The sequence below is a fragment of the Balaenoptera ricei genome, chromosome 4, assembly GCF_028023285.1.
Source record: "Balaenoptera ricei isolate mBalRic1 chromosome 4, mBalRic1.hap2, whole genome shotgun sequence".
Lineage (NCBI taxonomy): Eukaryota > Metazoa > Chordata > Mammalia > Artiodactyla > Balaenopteridae > Balaenoptera > Balaenoptera ricei.
The window spans coordinates 145,906,239-145,930,753 of NC_082642.1; the positions used below are offsets into that span (position 1 = coordinate 145,906,239).

A 24,515-nucleotide genomic window follows, 5' to 3' on the forward strand; every position below is an offset into this window, starting at 1 on the left:
GACTGCAATCATACTCAATTATTTTATTATAGTTTGAATTCTATAAAATTTGTGGAAATTTTCTCTTGTGTATTATTACCTACAAAATATCCTTGATTTTGCCTCTTGGTCCAAAAAGCCCAAAATATTTATTATTTGGTTCTTTCCCGAAAGCTTACTGATCCTTGCTTTAGATGTTGGAAATGGTTTTATAGCAGATGTGAATGCTATATGGAGGTCTGAAATGGTCCTCACACTGCTAAAGTTACTTTCCTGCTGTAGGTGAAAAGCAGCATGTTTACACCAATGCCAAGAAGCAGATGCTCATTTCCCTTGCTCCTCCTGTTCTCACTCTTCACTTAAAGAGATTTCAGCAGGTACCCCTTGTTTGTTACCTAAAATTTGTTCTAAATATGTGACACCTGCTTTATTTGTTATTGTCCCAACATATTACTGTGTTTTTTTTGGCTTTCTGTTATTTCTTAATTCTAACTTCAAAGAAGTAGGAAAGTAAAATAATACATATGTTTATGTTACCACACAAAAGGGGTTTGATGAAGATGCATGTCAAGGTGGAAGAGAAATTTAGGCACAATCACGCCTCAGTTTTACTAGAACTCAATGTTGCTCTTTTTAGATATATTAGCATTTTACTCTAATCGTATTTTCAGGTTTAAAGAAAAAAGACCAGTTTACTAGTTATTTCTCACACTTGGGAAATTTAGTGATCTGTGTGGTATCTTATTTTTACTGACCCTTGATAAAAAGGCATTGATTGGTACCTTGGCTTTTCATCATTTTGGTGACTCCATCTTTTCTGGAAGACTTTTTCCTATGAGCAGTACAAGTTGTAAATTCAGTTCGAGTCCCAAAGTACCTTCATAGTGTTTTCTGTTCTGTGATTGGTATGAGTTTGACTAATTGGGCGGGTCTCTCTGAACAGTTCACCAAGCTTGGTTAGAAGGTGAGGCTGAAAGTGTGTGCTTCACAGAACAGTATTCTGCTGTTGCTGAGTTTTTTTTTTTTTTTATGTTTATTTTTTACTTAATTTGTTTTATTTTTGGCTGCGTCGGGTCTTAGTTATGGCACATGGGCCCTGTAGTTGTGGCACACAGGCTCAGTAGTTGTGGCGTGCGGACTTAGTTGCCCCATGGCTTATGGGATCTTAGTTCCCTGACCAGGAATGGAACCTGCGTACCCTGCATTAGAAGGCAGATTCTTAACCACTGGACCACCAGGGAAGTCCCTGCTATTGCTGAGTTTTAAGCACTCGAAACCTCTTGTCTAATCTGGCTTTTCCAGATGCCTAAAGCAGAAACATTGAGAGTTTTCTTATAGGAGCAGCTATCTCAGTGTGTTGGACTGTGTGTGTGTGTGTGTGTGTGTGTGTGTGTGTGTTGCTCTTAGCAAAAACAAATCAACTGGAAATCAATTAGTAGTCAGGGAGATAGTCTTCTAAGCAGATTGAACAAGGCTAGATGTTAGTGTTCTTCTGGGCATTGGGGTGGGACTACAGTTTACTTAACATGTACAGCTTTTCCAGGAAGAGAACTTAATCTATTATCCTTCTTTTATAGGCTGGTTTTAACCTACGCAAAGTTAACAGACACATAAAATTTCCAGAAATCTTAGATTTGGCTCCTTTTTGTACCCTTAAATGTAAGGTAGGTGGAACTTGCCTTTTTGGGAAAATCCTTTAAAGGGAAATCATAGCTTATTACCAAATACTCCAACAGCAACTCACATATCTATGAAGTTGATAGGAACTACTGAGTAGACTGGGTCTTTGATCTTTGTACCTTTATAATGTCAAGATCTGTGATGAATCATGTTGAACATTAGGTTGTTATTGCAGTTCAACATTTTTTTGAACCCCCATTATTGTGGCAGACGTCTTGGGAGCTGAGGGCATATAACTAAAGATGAGCAGATATATTAATGGATAATCTCAGTTTAATATGGTTGAGTGCTAAGATTGGTATACACAGAGCAGGGGTGATATGCACTTAACCCAGCATGTTGGTGGTTCAGGGAAGGCTCTGGAGGTAGAACATGCCTCAACTGCGACTTCAAGGAGTAAGACTTAGTATGATGAATCAAGAGGAAACAAGTTTTCCAGGCAGAGGCAAGAGCAGGAGCAAAGGCAGAGCAGTGTAAAGTGGCATGGTGGGTGCCGGGGACTGTCTGTATAAGCAGGTCTAGAGCTCACAGTACAAGGTCTTGGGAACGTTAGGAGATGAAGCCAGAGAAGTGAGAGAGGAATGCGGCTTTGGAAGATGATTGTGATGAGAAACTTGGGCTTTATTAGGTATGCGGTGGGGAGCCACTGAAGAACTTAAAGCAACAGGGTGACACAGCCAGGTCTGTATATTACATAGGTTACTTGCTGAAGCAATGGAGGCTGGATTTTAGGAGGACAAGACTAGAGGCAGAGAAGTTAGGAGGCTGTTGAGTTAATTCAGTCAGTAGATGATGACAGCTTAAACTAGGGCTGGAGATGGGGAGATTGAAGGAATATTTCAGGAGGTAAAATTAACAAGACTTTTTTTTTTTTTTTTAAACATTGCTTCCATTCCTAAATGTATCCACTTTAAGTATTTATTATTATTATTTTTTTTTAAACCCCACATTTGTTTATTTATTTATTTTTGGCTGTGTTGGGTCTTCATTTCTGTGCGAGGGCTTTCTCTAGTTGTGGCAAGTGGGGGCCACTCTTCATCGCGGTGCGCGGGCCTCTCTTGTTGCGGAGCACAGGCTCCAGACGCGCAGGCTCAGTAGTTGTGGCTCACGGGCCTAGTTGCTCCGCGGCATGTGGGATCTTCCCAGACCAGGGCTCGAACCCGTGTCCCCTGCATTAGCAGGCAGATTCTCAACCACTGTGCCACCAGGGAAGCCCCTAACAAGACTTTTGATCTCTTGCCTCTGGAAGATGAGGCAGAGAGGCCTTTAAATGGATGCTGACGGTGCCACAGAAGGAGTTGAGTATGATTCCCAGGGCCTGATTTGAGTGTCTGGGCAGTTGGGAGTGCCATAAATTGAGGTAAGAAATACAGGAAGAAGAGCAGGTTGGGAGGTGGAGAAAGGAATAATAATTTCAGTTTTGGAAACACTGAGTTTCAGATCGTTTTGAGATATTCATGTGGCTATGTTTAGAAAACATTTGGATGTACATGTCTGAGGGCCAGAATAGAGGGGTTAGGGCTGGAGATAAGGATTCGGAAATCAATACATAGGTGGTGGTTAAAACTATGAGAGGATAGGATCTCTTGTGTAAACAAGGAGAGAGAAAGGAGAGATACTTAATGACAGAACTCTGGCGAGCATCGGAGTGTAAGAGGCGTAGGTGGAGAAGACACCACCGAGGATATCAGCGAATCTCCATGTTGAAGAATTTGGAGAAGAAAAGAAGCTAAACTGTTGTTCTTTATTCAGATTTTAAATACTTCAGTGTAAACATATTAAGTCTTTATGTGCAAAACTTGAAATGATGGAAATTCCCCCTTCCTCTCTCCCAATTTAAAATTCTCCAAGAAAGGTATTTCAGACGTGGTGGGTAGAGTGAATTGTCATTATTTTTATGTTACTACCATAGGCTAGGGCCACTTTTGCTGGTATATGCATACTTCAGATATTTTGGGTTCCGTTCCAGACCACAATAAAGCAAATATTGCAATAAAGCAAGTCACACGAATTTCTTGGTTTCACAGTGCATATAAAAGCTATGCTTACACTATATTGCAACCTGTTAACTGTGTAATAGCATTGTGTCTAAAAAAACAATGTGCATATCTTAGTTAAAAATACCTTATTGCTAAAAAATGCTAACCATCATCTCAGCCTTCACTGAGTTGTAATCTTTTTGCTGGTGGAGGGTTTTAGATATTTTGAGAATTACCTAACGGTGACACTGAGACACCAGGTGAGCAAATGCTATTAAAAAAATTGGCACCGATAGACTTGCTCAGTGCAGGATTGCCGCAAACCTTCAATTTATAAAAAAATGCAGTCTCTGTGAAGCACAATAAAGCAAAGTACAATAAAATGAGATATGCCTGTAAATAGAAATAGCTTTGGTTGGATTCGTTTTGAATACAGGGTCATCAGGAATCCATCTTTTGCCTAAAATGCCATTGTCCTGTGTTCAGGTTTCAAGGAAAGGATTAAGTGGCCTCAGTGTCAGAATATCAGAGAAAAAACCTAGAAAGTGTTAGACAGTATAGAGGTCATGGTAAGTTTTTTAAGAAGTGTTGGTAACTTCAGTAGGTTGAGAAATTAATGAGAATATTGGAGATAGAGCATATAGATACATTAGAGCTTTTGCTGAAAAGGAAATGTGCATCGATGAAGATTTTTTTTTTAATACTAGGAGACTTAATTAGGTTTGTAGGCAAAGAGGAAAATCTAGAAGTAAAAGACACAGAAAAGAGAGATAACTGAGGAAAGATCCTGGAGGAGGCCAGGAAGGCTGGGATAAGGACACTAAGTGGAGAATCTCTGAACCAAAGGGAAGGAGACTTCATGTTCCTGAGAGTGGGCAACATGCAGCTGGGTAGGTCATGTCTCAATTTTCCTGAAGTGGGAGGTGAGGTCAACTATAAGGAGAGGCTACAAGAGAGTGGTGACAGTTTGGTCTAGTTGCTGTGAAGGACATCCATGGAAGAGGCAGCTAACTGAGGACACATTATAAAATTACACGGTCACATTGAGGACCTGGTGAGGTAGAAAATCATGAATTTTCCAGGCTGCATGGTTACAGAATTTTGTTTCCTAGCAATAGCAGCTGTGTATGGGGTCGGGGAAGGTACGCTGTGGAATTCGGAGCTGGGTTATGTGATGAGCTGGATGTGGTGGCTGGGGCTGGTGGTGGGCGTTGAGAGGTTGTCTGTAAGAATGGTATGTGGGGCTTCACTTTATCGTGCATGTGAATCACACGGGAATCAGTAGGTGTGAGGTGGGGTCTGAGACTCTGCCTTTCTAATAAGCTCTCAGGTAATGTTGCTGTTGCTGTTCCATTACATTTTGACAAGTGAAGAGACTTTTTTTGGGAATGAGGCCAAAAGAGGCCTCATAGGCCAGGAGAAAACGAGGGTTGGAGGATCCTGTTAGGTTGACTAGTATAGGTGAGGTGACAGTTGGAAGAATGGAATTGTAGACTGAGACTAGAAAATTAGTAAGATTTTTGAAGTTAAAGGGTTCTGAGTGATGACCGATTCCAGAACGTAGTCCTGGCTGTGGTTGGTTAAAATGGAATGTCAGGGAAAATCCCGTGAGGTTCATTGGACACTGAAATCCCTGAGGAAGCTGACAGGATTTGGGATGACGTAATAGAGTTCTTTAGCACATAGGGAGGCAAAGATTAGAGAGTCTAGTGACAGTACTGTTGAAGGGCAGTGATGCTTGTTCAGGAAGACTTTTTACAAGAGAACGTAAGTGGAGTAGTTGTCTGCAAGTGGCCCCCAGCTGGAACACCTGTCCCTGTTGCTGACTAGCCCTACGGCACATGTGATCTTAAAATAAGCAGCCTCCATGTTCGATGGGGAAAGTGAGCTCCTGAGAGGTTGCATGTCCTTCTCACCAGATCTGCAGGGGGTATTTGAAAACGTTAAGGGGTGGTCTTGGGTGTGACCTAAATGCTCTCCTCTTGCTGTTAAAGGCTTCCATTTTGGGCTGGAAATAGGATGCGTTGTTGAGGTATTCTGGAATGATCTGATCCCAGATCCCTAAAGAAACTTTGCCAAGTTCAGTTATCTAAGTATCTGGGCCAGGAAACTGTGATTCTAGCAGGTGGACCCTGGTTTATGGTTCTTCCAGCGGGGCAAGAGCAATGGCAACTTTCTAGTAAAAACATAAGCGTGATACCACTCAGTAGGCTGAGAAAAGGTGGGGAGAAAATAATAGTCCATTTCAGACTCAGGACTTCTGCATTCTCGAAGGTTAGAGACCCTCTGCATAGTTTAAAATTGTCTTGCCGATGGCATCTGTATAAATGGGACTAGAACTAACTTTTGATTTTCTGTTCATTTTTAAAGAATGTTGCTGAAGAAAATACAAGGGTACTATATTCCTTATATGGAGTCGTTGAACACAGTGGTACCATGAGGTCGGGGCATTACACTGCCTATGCCAAGGCAAGATCTGCAAACAGTCATCTTTCTAATCTTGTTCTCCACGGTGATATTCTACAGGGTAAGAAAGGTCTTACAGAATTCTGGTATTCAGCAGATATTTATGGCAAAACCAAAAAAGGATGAACTTGAATCTTTCCATTTACATATTTAATTTTACATTTCCTCCTGACAGATTCTGAAATGGAATCAACCAAAGGACAGTGGTTTCACATCAGCGACACACATGTGCAAGCTGTGCCTACAACTAAAGTACTAAATTCACAGGCTTACCTCCTATTTTATGAGAGAATACTGTAACAATTTCAAGAAGTGCTTTCTCTGGAAACATGTTTATGGCTTTTATAATGGCTGTAATAATAAAAAAGTAAAGACTAACTGTAAGTCATGTTCACTTAAAATTAAATACATGCCAGAAGAAATCATGTTTATTGAAATACTGAAGGGAAAATACCTAAAAATTTACAGTGGTTTTGTATTGTCACAGTGGTTTTTATTCCTGCTTCCAGTTTCTGGAAAGGATTCTGAATTACTTAAGTCCTCTGTGCTTATTAATACGTCTGGGTGGTGGTTTGCAACACGTCAATAAAATGAATTACCCCTAAAACTTGTTTTATTACTTAGAAGATTTTAAGTTGTACTGACATACACTACTAGAAAACATTTAAAAAAAAAAGTTTCAGACTAAAACTTCAAGTGTGTTAGTTAAAGCAAAAAAGTGTTAATTTTATAAGCATAGGTATTTGACCTTGGTAGTAACATATATAATTGTTCTGATGCCACGCAGTGTGCATAAGCTGGGGTGTAGGCTGAACTCTGCACTTGTTCTGTGCAATTGTTAATCGACCCAAGGAAGACATTCATTGGAATCCCCTTAATGCCAGCCTCTGGCCAGAAAGTCTGTGAACTATCCTAATAAATTCCTTTTCTTTACCCAAGCCAGCCACTGTTTCCAAGTTGCAAACAACCCTAAGAGCCTTAAGAATACCAAACCTGTCTAAACTTCCTGTAAGGTTCTCTATTAGAATTTCCTTGATGAGTTTACCTAAGACCCAGTCAGCCATACTGCATCCAAATTCCTTTGAAATACCAAAAACAGTATAAAATTTCAAAGTGCTATTCAAAGACCTTATATAACCAAAACATATAGTAGTACATGTTCTGTAAAGTAAGTTAAATTAACTTTTTACTATGGTCTTTGCTTTTTTCAAAACTCCACTGTATAAAAACTGACTTGCTTCATTTATATGTCAGGAGGCATGTTTTCAGCTGCATCACAAGTATCTTTGTTCTTTGCTACCAGAATATATGTGTTTTAAGTCAGCCATTTAACACATCATTTAATGTTACTGAAACAAGCCACCTCAGGCTTAGGGATTTTCAGAGCTGTGAAAAAATACATTTGTCCAGGGACTGACAGACTTCCTATAGGTAGTAAATGTCTTAGGCCTAAGTAAATGTCAAGGCCTAAATGTCTTAGGCCTTGAAGGCCACTTGGTCTCTGTCATAGCTACCCAACTCTGCCATTCCCTTGTAGAAAGCAGCCATAGGCAATATATAAATACCTGATCATGGCTGTGTTCCAATAAAACTTACTGTATAAAAACAGGCAGCAGGCCAGATTTATATTGCAAACAGGCCCCTAATAACTTAGGTGACTTGCCTTAAGTGCCACAGCTCATTTCATTAACAAGGTTGAGACAAAACAGGTCATCCAGATCCAAGAACAGTGGTCCTCAAAGAGGCTTTGATAGTAACAACATGTTTATTGTATCATCCAGCCGAGAATACAAGATACACAAAACACTTCTTAATTTAGGAGAATATGAAAACATCGGGCAATTCCTAGAGTACTACTACAAACACAGCCTTCACCTACAGTAAAAATCTAGCCATTCAGTCATTTTGGTCATCATCCCAGTCTTTCTTCCCACTTGGAGGCTTGGGCCCACCGGCTGGTTTTGCCATGATGATCTGCAAAACAAAATCCACAAGAGTATACTCACAAACTCAAGCTTCAGAGTGAAGAGAAAGAATATTTCTCTATTACCCTGCTTCATTACTGAGCAATCATCACCAATAAGCAATCTGTTATTACACTGCATATGAAACACTAGCATAATGTTTGTTATCGTCCAGCAGGTGAGTTTTCCGCTTCTGTGGACATTAACAGCAACAAAATTCACACACGTTAGCGAGGGGCACGCTAAGACATGCACTTCAACAACCCAGTGCTCGGAATGTGAAAAATATCTGCATGCATCACTGGCATAAATCAGTCAGTTTGGCACCTGATTTTGCTATTTATATATGAGATTCGTCTTGCCAACCATCTTTATCCCAATTTCCTTGTGGTTTAGAAGCTTTAGGTCCACCTGCCAGTTTTGCCATTATAATCTAAAGTGGTCAATACGTAAAATATATATATTAAGTTCAACAATGACATTTTCTAGTATCTATAAATGAGAGCCATTCAAATACAGGAAATGTGTGTTCATAAAAAAATCCAAGCACCTAGTTGCCTGGAAACTTACATGCCAGAAGCCTCATTTATCTAGAATGCACTAATCCAGCATTTTCCAAGTATAATCATATAGCATTTTTAAAGGATTTATGTTTGGGCAAAAAAAAAAAAAAAAAAAAGGGGGGTGTGTGGTAGCTTTGGGCTCAAATAAATTTGGGAGAAGTTAAAGTCAGTTGGCTTTCCCCACAGTAGAATTCTAAAACTCTGATATACATTCTAAATCTCAAAATTGGATACAGTATTCATTGCTTCCCAAATTTATAATTAAGAGATCTCTCTGTATAACATCAAGGGGTTTGGCTTGAGTCTCATGCAACACAAACCGTAAAATATCTTCACTACCACCTTCAATAGATTTCCCACCCCTTTTCAGAAGTTGCTTTCATAAAGAAACCTACCCTGAAATTCCTGGAGAAACATATTACCAACTGAGGATAAATTCAGATTGAATTAGAGGCAATAAGTATAATTTTAGAACCCAAGTATAGTTTAAGAAAAAAGTACCTAAAAACAGTTCTCAAACTTTAGTGGGCATCATTATCACCTGAAGGGCTTATTTAAAACAGACTGGGGCTTCCCTGGTGGCGCAGTGGTTGGGAGTCTGCCTGCCAGTGCAGGGGACACGGGTTCGGGCCCTGGTCTGGGAGGATCCCACGTGCCGCGGAGCGGCTGGGCCCGTGAGCCGCAGTTGCTGAGCCTGCGCGTCTGGAGCCTGTGCTCCGCAACAGGAGAGGCCGCGATGGTGGAGGGCCCGCGCACCGCGATGAAGAGTGGCCCCTGCTTGCCGCGGCTGGAGAGGGCCCTCGCACAGAAACGAGGACCCAACACAGCCATAAACAAATAAATAAATAAATAAATAATTTAAAACAGACGAATGGGCCTCTTTCCAGAGTTTGACTCAGTGGGTCTGGGAATTTGTATTTTTAGTAAGTTCTTCAGTGATGTTGATGCTATTGACTAGCAGACAATTTGAGAACTAGTGAAATAAACACTTGAACAAACATTAATCCAGCCCTACTACATTTTCCAATGCTTAAAACTTGATTTACAAGTCCTTTTCCAGAATACATACTATGCAAAATAGGTAAAACTATATTGAAGAGTGTTCGTTAGACAGCTGGATGGGTTCTTCAGATACATATTTCATGTACAGAGTGCTAAGGGCACATAACAATGAACATCCTCCCCTAGGGTAAAACAAAACACAGCCTTCCCAGTTTAAAACCGAAATTCAGAAGTACCTGTGTGAGCAAGGCACTTGTGTTATTAACATTACTGTCTTGCTTGGACACTGACATTCAAGAAGTTCCTTAGGAACTTCTACTATTAGAATTTCTGCTTACCTCATGCTTCAGTCTACTTAGCTCCTCCTGTCCCCTTCTACTTTTGGTCCTCCTTTTTATTCTTAGCCACATGTTAACTTATAGAACAAACATTTCCTTGAGGCATTTAAACATTATCTTTGTTTAAAAACTCCAAAAACATATTCTTCCACTGAAAACTATTTGAGGCACTGATATAAAAATACACTATTAATAAATCCAGTACATAGATATCCAGTCTCTGATTATTTTCAATGTGTTGCAACTGGATCTCCAGGTTCCATTTTTCGTCATCTTACCTAAGAAAAAGTTCTTCCTTTACTGAAGTGAAATTTGTTTTGCTATAATTACAACCAACTGATCTGAGAATAAGTCTAATTTCCTTTCCATTTCTACCTAAAACTTGCTTCTCCCACGATTAATTTGGCATGATTTTCATTTAATGGATTTATACTGTGCCCCTAGCAATTAAAATTTTCTACTATTTAAAAATTATTCATTGGTTAATAATCACTCCTAGAATTTTGTAGGAAAATACATTTCATTAAGTTTAGAAAACACCTTTTTGAAAAACTATGAATTCTGGTTTATCTGTGAATCCAAAATAGTCTTCACCACTTTTCTTCTCTGCCATAATTCCTCAAAAATATTGGCAGAAATACTGATTTTTTATACCTTAAGATCTTAGTACCCCAAGACATAATCTGTCACAGAAGAAAAAAAATTTAAATGCCAGGTCCTATCATCTCCACACTTCCTTGAAGGTGGTACAGTAGTTCCCCCTTAGATGCCTTCCAAGAGTCCCAGTGGATGCCTGAAACTGAGCATAGTAATGAACCCTATATCTGTGCTTTTTCCCATACATACATACCTATGATAAAATATATAAATTAGGCACAATAAGAGAATACCTGATTGGTAGCATCACTACTCTTGCACTTTGGGACAAGTAAAATATGTTGACCTGATAATTGAAATGGCTAACAGACAGTGCACACAGCGTGGATATGCTGGACAAAGAGATGATTCATGTCCTGGAGCAGGACAGCATGAGATTTCATCATGCAGTATACTTGTAATGGCACACAATTTAAAATTTATGAATTACTTATTTCTAGGATTTTCTTACTTATATTCTGGGATTGCAGGTGACTTGTGGGTAAACTGAAACCACAGAAAGTAAAACTGCAAATAAGGGAGGAAATACTGTAGTCTGCAATATCTGCCTCCACGCTTTATGGCCCTTCCATGTTCCATATTAAACTTCCTCTCTAGATTATGTGTACAAAGGGGTTCTTAGTCTAAAAAGTCTTGAAAACTATGAATCTATATCAGATTTATTTTACCCATTCCAGTTCCCAAATGGCAAAGGATTCTTTCACTGGCAAAATCTTCATTTTAAATTAGCTGAAATACATTCAAAACAATTTAAAACTGTAATAGAAGAAAATTAAAACAATTTTTTTTGGGGGGGGCGGGTATTTTGAATAGAATGAGAACTGTGCTATGTTCTAGTTCCATGAAAATATACTTTGAACTATATAAAAATAAGTATTTTTAAAGATCAAAATTTCACTTCTCACTCACCTGATCCACTCTAAGTACAGTGACAGCAGCATTAGTAGCCAGTTTGATAGCCCAGTATTTTCCCAGGTAAGTATCTAGAACACCAGCTTCCAACATGTCCTTTACAGCAGGAACTTCAGCCTGTCAACATAAAACTATTTTTATTCTTTCACTTTAAATGTTTATGTGAAAGTATTTTACTCAATAGAAACATGGCTACTTAAATAAAACTAGAATAAGTAGCTAGGAAAAAGTACTACCCCATCTACACTACAAAACAAATTTTAATAAAACAAAGAATACTAAATTCTCTATCAGACAAACTATGAAAAAGCGAACTGTTATGAAAATCATTTGCTCACAAATCAGAACATTTTCTGATTTTCCTTTTAAACTTAATACGTCTATTTTTAGGTTGTGCATTCACAAAATAAAACAAGTTCATAGTGTTTTTTTCAAATACCTCAATATCTAATCCAACATTTTTATTTCCTTCTTGATGTACTGCATAAAGTTTAGAGATTACTTCATTGGCCTTAACTCCAGAGTTTTCCGCCAGTGCCCGGGGAATAGCTTCAAATGCCTCAGCAAACTTCTTAATGGCATACTGTTCAAGTCCAGGACATGTCTACAACAAAAATGTGCTTATTACTCAATTTTATTCAAACAATGACAAGCAAGTCAGTTTGTACACAGAAAGCCATATACCTCTCCATACGATGTGATCTGTTTGGCTAACTCAATTTCTGTTGCTCCACCTCCGGGCACAAGACGTTTATCCTATAATACATAGTTTAAAAAAAAAAAACAAAACAGAAGTCACCAAGAGGCAATTTCCAGTTTTCTAAATCTTTTCAGATTCCAGTACTCCACCAGACTAGAGGTTTTAATCAGAATCAATTACAAATTTTATAAAATTCAAATTCCAATTATGAATGTCATAAAAATGGCGTGATTTGAACAAATTACCTTACTGCACCAGTGTCTGGTATACGAAAAAGAAGGACCAAAGTTAAGAATGGGAACATCACTATGCAGTTATCTGTATTTCCAGATATAGCACTAAGAAGAGACCTGAAGCAACTGAAGGTATATTATAATTGAAAACCACCATAAACCATCTCTTTAAAAGTTATAAAAAAATAAAGCCTTGATTTGCTATTTACTCCTTTTCATATTTCATTTTAGAAAATTCATCAGCAACAAATACTTAAGTGGAGTCTTAAGGGAAAAGGTGCTTTGCTTTACACAAGCCATTCATTTTCCATTTTCAAGTTCTCAAAATGTCTGCCAACTGTGTTTTTGAGGACTTACAAATAATAAATTAAGATGAATACTGATACTGACCCTTGTGAGAACTTTGAAAGTATTAACACCATCATCTACTGCCCTCTCTATATCATCCATCAGATTGTCTGTAGAGCCTCGAAGCACTATGGTAGAAATGGCACCATCTTCCTTTTCTGTCAATAAATTAAATATATTTGGGGATTAGTAAAAGAAAATGAATTCCCCACACTTCATACACATATAGTTTACCACTACTACTTACCATGTTTAAAAACAACCACCTGCGTATCTCCAACCTCTGAGAGGTAAACACTGTCACAATGTCCCATTTCTTCAAGGACAGGAGGTGTCTGCGAGAAAATGACTCTTGTAATAAAAATAATTCAAATAGGTTCAACTCTTTTAATATTGTCCAAAATACATACCAATCTAGGAAGAGCTGTAGCACCAACTGTTTTACATAATCTTCTGAGATCCCATTTTGAGTTCAGCCTTTAAAAAACAAAACAAAGACCTTAACAGAAGTTTTAATTCCATGAGATACCATAGTAAAACACAAGAGATTAAACAGGAAACTGTACATTGGGCCTCAGGTCACCTTCTTTTGACCCTGAAGGTTCAAGCTCAGAATGGGTCTGGACTGCACTGTGCAATCCAGTCACAGGTGTTTAGGGCATTATTCTAGAACTGGGAGAGTTCCAGTCTCCTTAGGATGTCAAGGGTTCATAGTTCACAGTTCTGAAACACTAAGGAAGCCCTGGTATACAGAAAACTTTTGCTGTTACTTTGGGCAACAGCGTGTTCTGTGAGGAGGAGAAGAGTGATTTACTCTGCACGTTATCTTAGGTGCTTGGAGAGGTGGGAACGGGTAGGTGAACTGTCTAGTGTAACCCACAAACGTGTTCATGAATTTAAAGCTATGCTCCGGACCCCACACTCCAGCTGACAGTGTGTACCAGGTTTGTGTCTGGTCTCTTAAGCTCTTCCTCTTGCCGGGAACGCTCTTCCCTCTCCCTCTTCAATTACATCTGTTAACTGATCCTTCAGCTCTCAGCCTAAAGGTAAGTTTTCCCAGAGGTGTTTCCTGTTCCCCTAGATCAAGTTAAGTCCTCTTGCCATGTGATCTAACACCTCATACTTTCCCCCTTTTAACAGTCTTCATGGTGTGTTGAATTTATTTGCTCAGTGTTTCACCACCCAAAGCCATTTACAATCCAGGTTAACAGAATGCAGTCCCCTCTTACCTCACCAACATGATATCGTATTTGTTTGCATAATGAAGAGCCATGTCTGCCACTTTGCCACCTGTTACTACGACGTTTGCACCAGTACCAGCAATAGCTCTGATTTGCGTATCCATGAGATTTTCTTCTCCCTTACTAAAATTCATCAATTCTTCAGCAGTCTTTATCAATACCGTTCCCTAGCAAATTAAGTGAGGATTTTCTTTAAAACCATTTCGCCACGTTGGGTTCAAAGTCACAGAATAACATTTTATTGAAGAAATAATTTAAAGATTTGGGAGAAAAATATGAAGATAAACATGCACGTTATGAAGCAGAATACAAAATTTGTATGAAATTAACAGAAATTCAGCTTGTTCCTAGACCAACGCCCCCACCCCCAACACTGACGCATTTGCTCTTTGACAGGCACTTTGATGGAAAAATTGGAGAAATACACTGTACTTTTACATACGTTAGGCAGGTACCCTGACATCTGTCTTCTGATGAATGTCAACCAAAACAACGTTGTGGTTCTCAAACTTTTTCTAAAACGTGGACTAAGTGACCAGCCCCACCCCACCCCATACCTGCGAAACTTCAAAACCCGTCCACAACTCAGATTTCAAGAATTCTAGGGATGCAATCAACAGTGACCTGTAAACATATACTTCAAACTTCTTAACATGTATTTTTAAAAACAAACTTCAGGGACTTCCCTGGTGGCACAGTGGTTAAGAATCCGCCTGCCAACGCAGGGGACACGGGTTCGAGCCCTGGTCCGGGAAGATCCCACATGCCGCGGAGCAACTAAACCCGTATGCCACAACTACTGAGCCTGTGCTCTAGAGCCCGCGAGCCACAACTACTGAAGCCCACGCTCCGCAACAAGGGAAGCCACCGCAATGAGAAGCCTGCACACCACAACGAAGAGTAGCCCCCGCTCGCCACAACTAGGGAAAGCTTGCGCACAGCAACAAAGACCCAATGCAACCAAAAATAAAAATAAATTTATTAAAAAAATTTTAATGAACAGCACACAAATACTCATTTTCTTCACTGAACATTTAACCTGCTGAAATGTGTAAGTTCTACTAGAAGTCAAGAGCTGTTTATTAGAATACAAACAATACTGTCACCATCTTAATGTTTCAAGGTTTGTATTTAGTATTTGAATTAGATGTTCAAATATGTCTGATTAAAAAATAAACATGACCTGGCAATTTTCAATAATTATGCAGTATTCACTGGATTAAGAGGAAACTCTACTTCAAAATTTTAGAATCATTAAAACTGTCTGAAAGGAAAACCGCAAATTTTTACCTTTAAGGTTCTGAAATCTACATACCTTAGTTTCTGTTATCATTCCATCAAAAGGACAAGAGTACACTGCTATTTTTGCATCTTTGACAGATGTTACATCACCTTCAGTTTCCTTCTTAAAAACCATGCCATGCAATACTGAAGAGGAATGGATACCAGAGCCCTAAGGAGTTGGATACCAAAATCACCAGTGATTGCATGAAAATAACATCAGGGCTAATTTGTTGATTCTGCATGCACCAAAAATATTCATTTCTAAATAATGTAATATACAAAGGCAGTGACTTCTGGGGATGAGTACGGTGGTGGACATAAAGCATACCAGTCTGCTCAATGCAGGAATCACTGTGGCAATGAGCCACTGTTATGGACGGGGGTCCTTCAGTGTACTGGGAAGAATCAAAGAACAACTGCTCTAAGCCATTCACTCACTCCGTACCAATGTACCAGGCAGAATAGGGATCAAAGCCAAGTTTCTGATCTCACAAGCTTACCATGTAATGGCGAAGGGGAAGGCAGTGCATGGATAAAGTCAGAAAACACCCAGCATGTATGTTAACACATACACACTTATAGCTAACACATGTACTTATGTAAGCTAAACTCAGCTACATTAACAATCACATGTGTAAAATCACCAGTTATACGTTTTACTGTATCAAGCACAATATTTTTATCAAATACTCTTTAAATATTAAAAGTATGAATTTTATTATTATAGAGCAACAGAAAAACTTGAACCTCATTCAAAATTGCCTTCTAAGCTCCTTTTTATAAGTCAGCATATATCAAAATTGCAAATAATTAATATTTTGTTTATGCAGTATTCTCAATCTTCCAGCTGTCATGGAAAAATGATGACTTAAGAAGATAATATGTTGATATCCTTTTAAATTTAACAAGTGGTAGTATTACAATCTAGCAATATCCAAATGTTACAACAAAAGCAGGAAGTCCTAAGTGCCTAAAACCCACAAGGTAAAATTTAGATTAACAGAAATTTTTTTTTTTTTGCAAAAAAAAATCTGATCTATCTAGATAACATTAATGCATTTTCTAAACTTACCAGAATCTTACAAACTCTGATGTTATCAACATTGAAGTGGCCAGAGTCAGGAAAAATAGATACTGTTAAGAAAACGAGACATATCAAAAGATATATTGGGACAACAGAGAAAATATCGTAATCACATTAAGACATTTTAATTTTGGATCTTTTCATTTACTGATATTTACTCACCACATGCCTGAGCAATAAGTTTGGCCAGAAATGCTTCATTACCATATTGTTTACTCATTATGGAGGTATGAAGTAGAGATGACACTTCATCAACATCCCGAAGATTTTTTGCAGAACAACATACCAAGTCAGGAAGAATCTCATGGGCTTTTTTGCAGGCTATTTCATAACCTTCTATGACCTTAAACGTAAAGAGCAAAACTGTTTCTTCAAAAGACGTAATTTTGACATGACTTAAGGTAGCTTTATTTTGGTAACCCAATGAATACAAATCTTTATTTTCAATAGAAAAAGACAAAGCACACTTCCAGAATAACATTCACAGCGGAGCCTACTATTTAAGGGTACAGGCTTTGGTGAGAGCCCAAATTTGAATCCTAACTGCCATTACTAGCTACTTGCGCAAGGTTTTTCTAACTTAAGGCTCACTTTCTTTATCTGAAACAAAACAGGATTACTTCTAATAGGCCCCACTCATAGGGTTCTTGTAAGGATAGAATGAGATACTGCATGTGAAGTATATGTACTACAATGCCTGGCACAGAGAAAACTGCTCAAAATCAGCTATTTCTAATGACTTTATTTAGTAGGTATATATACATAAGCAAATATGAAACAGGAGTAGATTATAAAATGAACACTCACCTCTGAAACTGACAGGCCGAGTCTCAGAAGCTCTTCAGCTAATTCTAGAAGAGCTCCAGCAAAAACCAGAACAAAGTTTGTGCCATCTCCAACCTCTTGCTCTTGCATGTGAGAGGCCATTACAATCATTTTTGCAGCAGGATGCTGTACCTGGCAGACGGGGTTTGAATTTGAATATCAAGCTAAAACATTTGATCCTTAAAGCAAAATAAAATTGTTCATTTCCATTTCTTCTTAAATTAATAGACTCCAATCTCCCTATGGGCCAGGTAACTCATTTGATCACATTGCTACACACTACTTATACTGTGGTCACAAGAAGACAATCCAAGTCCGCCTAGGCCTATGAGCACGAATGCATCACCATAAATGGAAATAACTTCACAGGGCACTTTCTTTTAATGGTCAGTCACCCAGTATGTACACCTGCATACATAAGGTTCATAACTATTATATATTCACTAAATTAAAAAACAAAGTAATTCCAACCACTAAACCTAAGGCACTTTTAAAAAAGCCTTCAGAAGTGCTAAAATAGATGTCATTTAACTTCGTCACAAGTCTCAATTTTTATGTACATTCTTTTTGTAAGGGGTTATCAATTATAGTTTAAAAGAAGGGGAATATAAAATATTTCTTTAAAAAAGCGTATCAAAATTTTAAGTGATCGCTCCTTAGGATTTAGATGCTTTTTAAGAAATAATCAGAGTTAACAACTGATAGCACTGAGAAAACTAAAAAGCTGACACTATAGTTTGTTAGGAAGACAGTATCCCCATCACACTTGAACAACTCCTGAGAACATCAGAGTACAACATTCACATTCACAATGACAAGCCCCTCCACAAATATCTTGTGGAATTAAATTTGTTTTGTTCAGTATTATTACTTCAAGACTATACTGTTATTTAAGAAATTGGAGAAATGTTAACTTATCTATGGAGTTCTGTCTAAAAGCATTAAGCTCTGGTGCTTTAAGAGCTAAGTTCAGGAAAATTCCGAGATTGAACATATGCTTCAATTAGCAGCTGGCTGAGGAATGGTTCTGTATGTGTTCAGGTGCCAGACTGTCCTCATACCTTGGCTGGCAGTATCTATTCTACAGATTCTATAACATCAAAACTGCAGGTGAACAAAGCAAAATTCCACAAACTGATGTTTTATCTTCACAAACACAATTAAAAAAAAACCACTACTATTTTCAAGTATCAGCTGTTTCTACATTATGGAATAATTCACTTAAGTGTCACACTCTATAGAACAAGAAGACATATTCAATTTGATATGATTATGAGCAAATATATTTTTTTATCACAACCAATCATTCCATAAATTAATAATTTAGGAGATTTAAAATTTGAGTTGCTAAGATGTTAAAACATAAAGAGGACTCTTTATAGTTAGGAAAACCTGTATAATGAATTTTCAAGTTGGGAATAAAAAAAATCCCTTATTATCCAATTTGAAATAAAGGTTCTTTTATGTTAAAACATACTGATTTTTTGATGTCACCAAAACATTTCTTGGCTTTTTTTTTTTTTTTTAATGTTATGACACTGTGTGGTATTTCTTGGCTTTTTTAAAGAAATAACTTACTTCTAGCTCTCTTAAAACAGTTGCTGCATCATTTGTCACAAACAACTTCTCCAGGTGGTTGATAATCATTTTGTTCATTCCTCAAAAGTAACAGTTAGAAAAAGAAATCCATTATTACTCAAACCCTTCTCCAAATACCGGGAAAATCTAGTCAAGAAATATAAATTTATATCCATTCCTAAAAATAACTTTGTAAGAACTCAAAACATAGTATCTATTCTTTAAGGTTATCTCATAGCCCTATGGCTTTGCCTAACTGCACACCTGTACTCTTTCCTTTTTAATCTCCTATGATGTTTATTAGCGAGGATGCCAATTTTGTCATATTTTTGTTCAATCAACACAACATATTAACATGTACAAAGACTAAAATAATCTACTTAAAAGTACACTTACTTTTTTGCTTATTCCATAAATCTGTATCAATTAATTCAGTCGATGGTAGGAGACAAGAAAGAATTTTTCTCCCTTAAATTATAATGTCACTCTATGTAAAAGATCTGTTCCACATCTGCAACCGTGAACACTAGGTACTGCCTCAATGGTGAAAGCATCATAACTTTTCTATCCTCTTAACAGGACAAAACATAACATTTGGATTCCAACTTTTCTAAAAAGATCTGAAGTGCTGATTAAAGATTAGAAACACTGTACTGGTGTCACTGAGCTATGAAATAATTTTCAATGCCATACTATATTATGGCTAAAACTCTCAATTTACATATAATATCTTCAGAAAAAGTTTGAAAGAGCTAGTACACAAAATTCTATTACAGTATTGTATCTTTTAAAACATGAATTTAGAAATTACCATTTGGTCCATATGCTGTACGAGTTGTCTGGGCAAGCTCCTTGCAAGCCTGTATGTTCCTGTACACAGCCTCTTCTAACCCTGAAAAATGCTGTCAAAGAAAACTTCTGATTAGGCAGGACAGTGAATCTCAATAATTTCTTCATCTGTAAAATGGAGTAATATAATAGTACCTGTTTTCAGAGGATTGTTGAAGAAACTATCAAGCAAGATTTATATATGTAAAGTATGGTGCTTGGTATTCACAAATGATCCACAGATTTGTCCACTAGTCGAATGAATAAAACGTGACATTTTTAGGGCCCACGGGTACCTTCTTACACATCAAAACATAAAGCCTATACTTTTTAAAAAATATAGTGAAAAGTGCAAGGAAGAGTGCTAAGATTGATTACAGAAAGCAAATGAGATCTTGCAGATAAAAATACCGTTTCAGAGTTAATCAGTACTTTCTAAAAGTTGAAATGTGGTCATATTTATTGTGTTAAAACCTGAGCATTGTAAAACCAGCAGTTCTATGTTCACTGGGAATTAACATATCTGCCTCACAAATTTTTAGGAACTAAAACATACAGATTTTGAATGCTCATTTGAACTGCAATATAATTCCAACGTGTACACATTGAAAACTGCTGAATTGGTCACAGTACTAAAATTCTCAAGTTTTACACTGGACTTCTTTTAGACTTGGCATTTACCTGTGGTCTCAGATAAATTTCAAGAGCCTACTGTTCATGTGAACATTTTTCTAGAGCTGCTCTGCCCAAGAGAGTAGCCACTTGCCACAAGTAGCTATTTAAATTTTAAGTAACTAATTAAAAATTCAGTTCCTCAATTGCACTAGGCACAATTCAAGTGCCCAGTAGCTACTTGTGACTAGTGGATACCATACTGGACAGTCCTGATATAGAACACTTCCATCGCGGCAGACAGACAATACGGTTCTAAAGATCTCCTGCTTTACACTCTTGTTTTTCCCCCATCCCCATTCTCTGAGGGACAGTCATATCTGATCATAAATCAGATCCTGTCAAACCCTTTAATGACTTCCCATCACTTAGGATAAAATGTAAAGCCCCTGTCAGGGCTAAAAGGCCCTACACATTCTAACCCTTGCCTACAACTCTTCTCAATTCATCTCTTACCGTTCCTTCCCTTGGTAAGCTTCAGCCCTATCACCTTTCTTGTTTTCTTTTAGCAGGTCACACTCATTCCATCCTCAGGGTCTTTGTACTCACTGGTCCCTCAGCCTGGAACACTTCTGCCTTTAATCTTGGCCACTAAGCACCGAGCTGAGAGTTCTTTCCTGAACATCTTAATTGTTCTATCTACCCCAACCCTTCCTTTTTAATTTTTTTTTTTTTGGAGGCAGACTTTCTTATTTCCTTTATCATTATTTGAAATTATCCTTTTTGTTTATTTGGCCATTTATTATTTCTGTCTCAGAAAAATAAAAACCATGGATGTTCTTCAGCCTTTTAAAAAAGTGAGCAGTCAATGTCATTTTCAGCGAAGCTCTTTCACCAATATTTTCATTAAACCTTGATATTTACTATATTCACAACATCCCAAAAGTGCATCATGCCAACAAGAACCTAGTTCCCTAAACCTGTTACCATAAATGGAACCACACTATCTATAGCCCTTTAACTAAGCACAAAAAATATGGGGGACAAATAAAGGAACACTACCATTTGAATACAAGAGACACATTTATCAGTAGTGCTTTAAGATATTTTTAAAAAACTAAGCTTCTGAAATTACGTCCAAGATCTCGCCATAAAACAAAGCAGTTTTAATTAGGCCAGGGTGTCACTTATCTTGTGGGTTACAACTGTGCTCGTTACAACCCTTTTCGTCCAATCTGCTCAATTTAAAAATGGGGAAAGCAAGACCCAGAGGGATAAGTTTTACATCAAGCTAGCTAACCTAAGTTGGGACCAGAATCCATTCGCATTGTAACCATTGTTTATCCTACTATAACGCACTGCTTCTGCGAACTAAGTGGGGAGCCCGCTGTTTCTCATTTAGATAAAAGTTGCCAAGACAGGCCCTCGTCCCTCTCTTAACCGCACCGCCCACTCCCTGAACCGTGGCAATCGGCTTCGCAGTTCCCAAAGCAACTTCACCTACGTTGTTTCATCTATGTCGCCTTCTAAAGGAGAGACTCATCACCCCCGTTTTACGGATGGAGGAAAAATGCAGGAGCGGCCTTACATCTATCTGTCCGACAACCAAGTACAGAACGCGGTGTCTGCGGCCTCTTCCCCCACTCGCCGTCTCTGCCCGCTCGACCCTCCCCGGGGTCCGTAAAGAACCAAAATGCCCGCGGGCCTCCGCGGCAGAGCCCTCCCGAGATCACCTCCCTTTCTGGAATCTTCTCTCCCTCCGACCGCTGTGTCAGGGGAGCACGCCCGGCCCGTTAGTACGCCCTTCTCCTTCGCTGCGGCCGCCACTGCCCTACGCCGACTCTCCCTCACTCCTCCTTCCTCCTTTGCTTACCTTCGCTCCCTCTTTGAGCATCTGGGCAAAGCCCGGGGCCTTGGGGACGTGGAGAGCCATGGTCACTACGCAGGGATCAGTTCACGCGCCCGCTCAGAATATTCCGGAGGAAGCGAGGGGCGCGCACAGCCTCCTGGGAACGTAGCGTGCGGCGGCTTCACGCTCCTCCTCTCTCTCCAGCTGGGTCCGCCCCTTCCCCCAGCCTCCTGGTCTGAAGCCTCGCGAGAAGGAGCACTTCGCGCAGTCAGAACTGACTTGACGATCCTCGATCTGGTCGATCGATCGGGCGGGTCGCGGAGCGCGCCATCTGTCTTCCGGCCGACGCACGCGCAGCCAGCCAGGGCGTTGTGGCACGCTGCCGATTTTTCCCTTTGAGTAGACTCGGTGCTCGGGACGTTTGAATTTTGCCGGTTCTGACCTGGAAGCCGCACCTTCCAAGATTAGCTTCCTTGTAATCTTCCAGACCCTCGCATAACATCAGGGCAGGTGTGCGTCGCCCCCGCCTCTTTTTTTTTTTTCTAAGGCAGGGCACCTGCCTTCATCCCCCAAATCTGTCGTTGAGCGTGTGCTCTGACTTGGGTGCTGTAGCAGCTCTGGGGACTTGAAGGTGATAATTAAAATCTGTAAGGATAACTGTATACTGAGTACTCCTATGTGCCAGGCTCTGTTATTTGCTTTATGTGCAGTATCTTAACTAATGGTCAATCTTACGAGTTAATTCTTATTATTTCCATTTGGTAGAAGGGGAATTTGCAATTTACAAACGGTAATTTGTACAAGATCACAACGCTAGTAATGTTAAAGCTAGGATTCCTACGCAGATCAGACTGACTGCAAAATGCACGTTGTTAACCAACTACATTCCTCTTTCCTGCTTTTTCTTGGAAGTATAACTCCCTTTTACTCTCCCAGAATCCTTTGAAACCTGACCTCTGTGTCATCCCACATCAGCACATGACTGATTTCAAAAGAACTGAATGGTAATAGAATACTTTAAAGAATAATTTCACACGGTGAAAGTAATCCACTTTCCTTGTAGAAAATATGGAAAACTTGAGCAGAACGTTTGACTTGTCTTTTGTTCTTTGATTGGACACTTGCAAATGACTTATTTTCCTTAACTTGGGACAGATTTAATGTGTCTTAAGGAATAATCACGTATCAAGTGTATTATAACTTTTTCTAATGAGCACTTAAAATACATAATTATTAAAAAATACTCTTGCCACCTCAAAGCAAATGGTATGTGCACCACCTGTTGGGAAACATTACAAGAGATCAGTGATTCTCAAAGTGTGGTCCAGGGACAACACAAGATTTTCTCATGGATTAGCTAAGAAATAAATAAAAACTCATTCATCTAACTCAAAGAGAGCATTGCTTATAAACATAACCAACAACAACAACAAAAAAAAACTGAAAGGGATTAAAGATGACACTTGATGAAATTTTAATAAAAATGATTAAGGTATCAAGTCTTGATAAGGACCATGGAAGATAACTTGAGGATAAAACTATTGATGAATCAAGTTTCCATGGAAAATTTATAATAAAAAATGGATCTTAATTTTAGTAAATTAAAAAGGAAATGGAAATCTGTATGGTAATTTATCAAGAATTAAATTGATTTAATTGCTAAGAAGACTGCCTTTCAGGTAAAAATTCATTTATTTTGTATTATTTGGGTTAGATGGTGTATTCATAATTACAGAATCAAAACATCAAGGGCAAAATTTCCACTGGCTCCAAATAGTAGGTCAAATATTCCTCACCCAGAATAGAAAATAAACACAAATCCTCAATGTGGCTTCAAGGACTAGGTTCTGGTCCCTGCTTTCAGCACATGTATCTTTGCCCTCTTGGCCTTCCTCTCTGTGTTCTGGCTGCAATAGCCTGAATAGTTCATCCTGTCTGCTTTACCTCTTCTGCTTTAGGGTCTTAGCCTCTGCTGTTCTCTACCTAGAAAGCTCTTCTGGTCCCTTTTGGCTGAGTTAGTTCTACTTCAGTAAACAAACACTTAGGTTAGAAAGCCTTTGATGACTCCCAAGACATTCCCTGTTAGTCATTCTCACAGCTTCTGTGCTTCTCCTTCAGAGCACTTACCATAGTTATAATGACAAGATTAGTTGCAATCTTTCGCAGCTGGTAGGTAGGTGCTGTGTTGCCAGCATCTATCACTGGGCATTGCATGAAGTGGAGACTTAACGGGTGACTAAATGGGTGTCCGAACAGAAGACCAAAGGACTGGGAGATGAGGTCTCTATTCATCCCTTCCGGATGTACTTGCTATAAAATCAGTGAACAACACAAAGCAATCAAGAGGGCTTGCCCAGGAGTTTGCAAAAGGCCAAGGAGACACAGTTCATCCC

General features: G+C 38.7%; 2 protein-coding genes across 9 annotated transcripts in view; one reads left to right on the top strand and one right to left on the bottom strand.

Annotated features, from left to right (window-relative positions):
* The window catches only part of USP16 (ubiquitin specific peptidase 16), a 27,180-nt gene extending 20,469 nt beyond the window's left edge, over positions 1 to 6,711 (top strand). For all 7 annotated transcript variants that reach the window (XM_059921420.1, XM_059921421.1, XM_059921419.1 and 4 more), the window contains 4 exons: positions 262 to 356; positions 1,557 to 1,643; positions 6,009 to 6,165; positions 6,280 to 6,711. In XM_059921420.1, the coding sequence (XP_059777403.1) occupies positions 262 to 356; positions 1,557 to 1,643; positions 6,009 to 6,165; positions 6,280 to 6,404 (464 nt within the window). In that variant the 3' untranslated portion in view covers positions 6,405 to 6,711. The remainder of the gene's footprint in view (positions 1 to 261; positions 357 to 1,556; positions 1,644 to 6,008; positions 6,166 to 6,279) is intronic.
* On the bottom strand, positions 6,186 to 22,297 carry CCT8 (chaperonin containing TCP1 subunit 8). Of its 2 annotated transcripts, XM_059921423.1 has the most exons (16): positions 22,147 to 22,297; positions 19,645 to 19,735; positions 18,834 to 18,913; positions 17,238 to 17,387; positions 16,593 to 16,773; positions 16,419 to 16,480; positions 15,378 to 15,515; positions 14,051 to 14,229; positions 13,232 to 13,298; positions 13,069 to 13,156; positions 12,864 to 12,979; positions 12,225 to 12,296; positions 11,980 to 12,144; positions 11,538 to 11,657; positions 8,396 to 8,501; positions 7,992 to 8,078 (listed from the first exon to the last, which is right to left on the bottom strand). In XM_059921423.1, the coding sequence occupies exons 1-15, from the start codon at positions 22,204 to 22,206 to the stop codon at positions 8,409 to 8,411; spliced, it is 1,662 nt and encodes a 553-aa protein (XP_059777406.1). In that variant the 5' UTR covers positions 22,207 to 22,297; the 3' UTR covers positions 7,992 to 8,078; positions 8,396 to 8,408. The 2 variants fall into 2 exon arrangements, with proteins under 2 accessions (XP_059777407.1, XP_059777406.1); XM_059921424.1 differs by lacking the exon at positions 8,396 to 8,501 and having other exon boundaries at positions 6,186 to 8,078; positions 22,147 to 22,294.
* Positions 22,298 to 24,515: the final 2,218 nt, after the last annotated feature.

Coding starts and splice junctions, on each gene's coding strand:
- CCT8 (XM_059921423.1), bottom strand. CDS start 22,206: ATGGCTCTCCACGTCCCCAAGGCCCCGGGCTTTGCCCAGATGCTCAAA. Junction 16,481..16,592: donor ACTTATTGCTCAGGCATGTG/GTGAGTAAATAT, acceptor TTTTCTTAACAG/TATCTATTTTTCCTGACTCT. Junction 12,297..12,863: donor CTTTCAAAGTTCTCACAAGG/GTCAGTATCAGT, acceptor TATGTATTATAG/GATAAACGTCTTGTGCCCGG.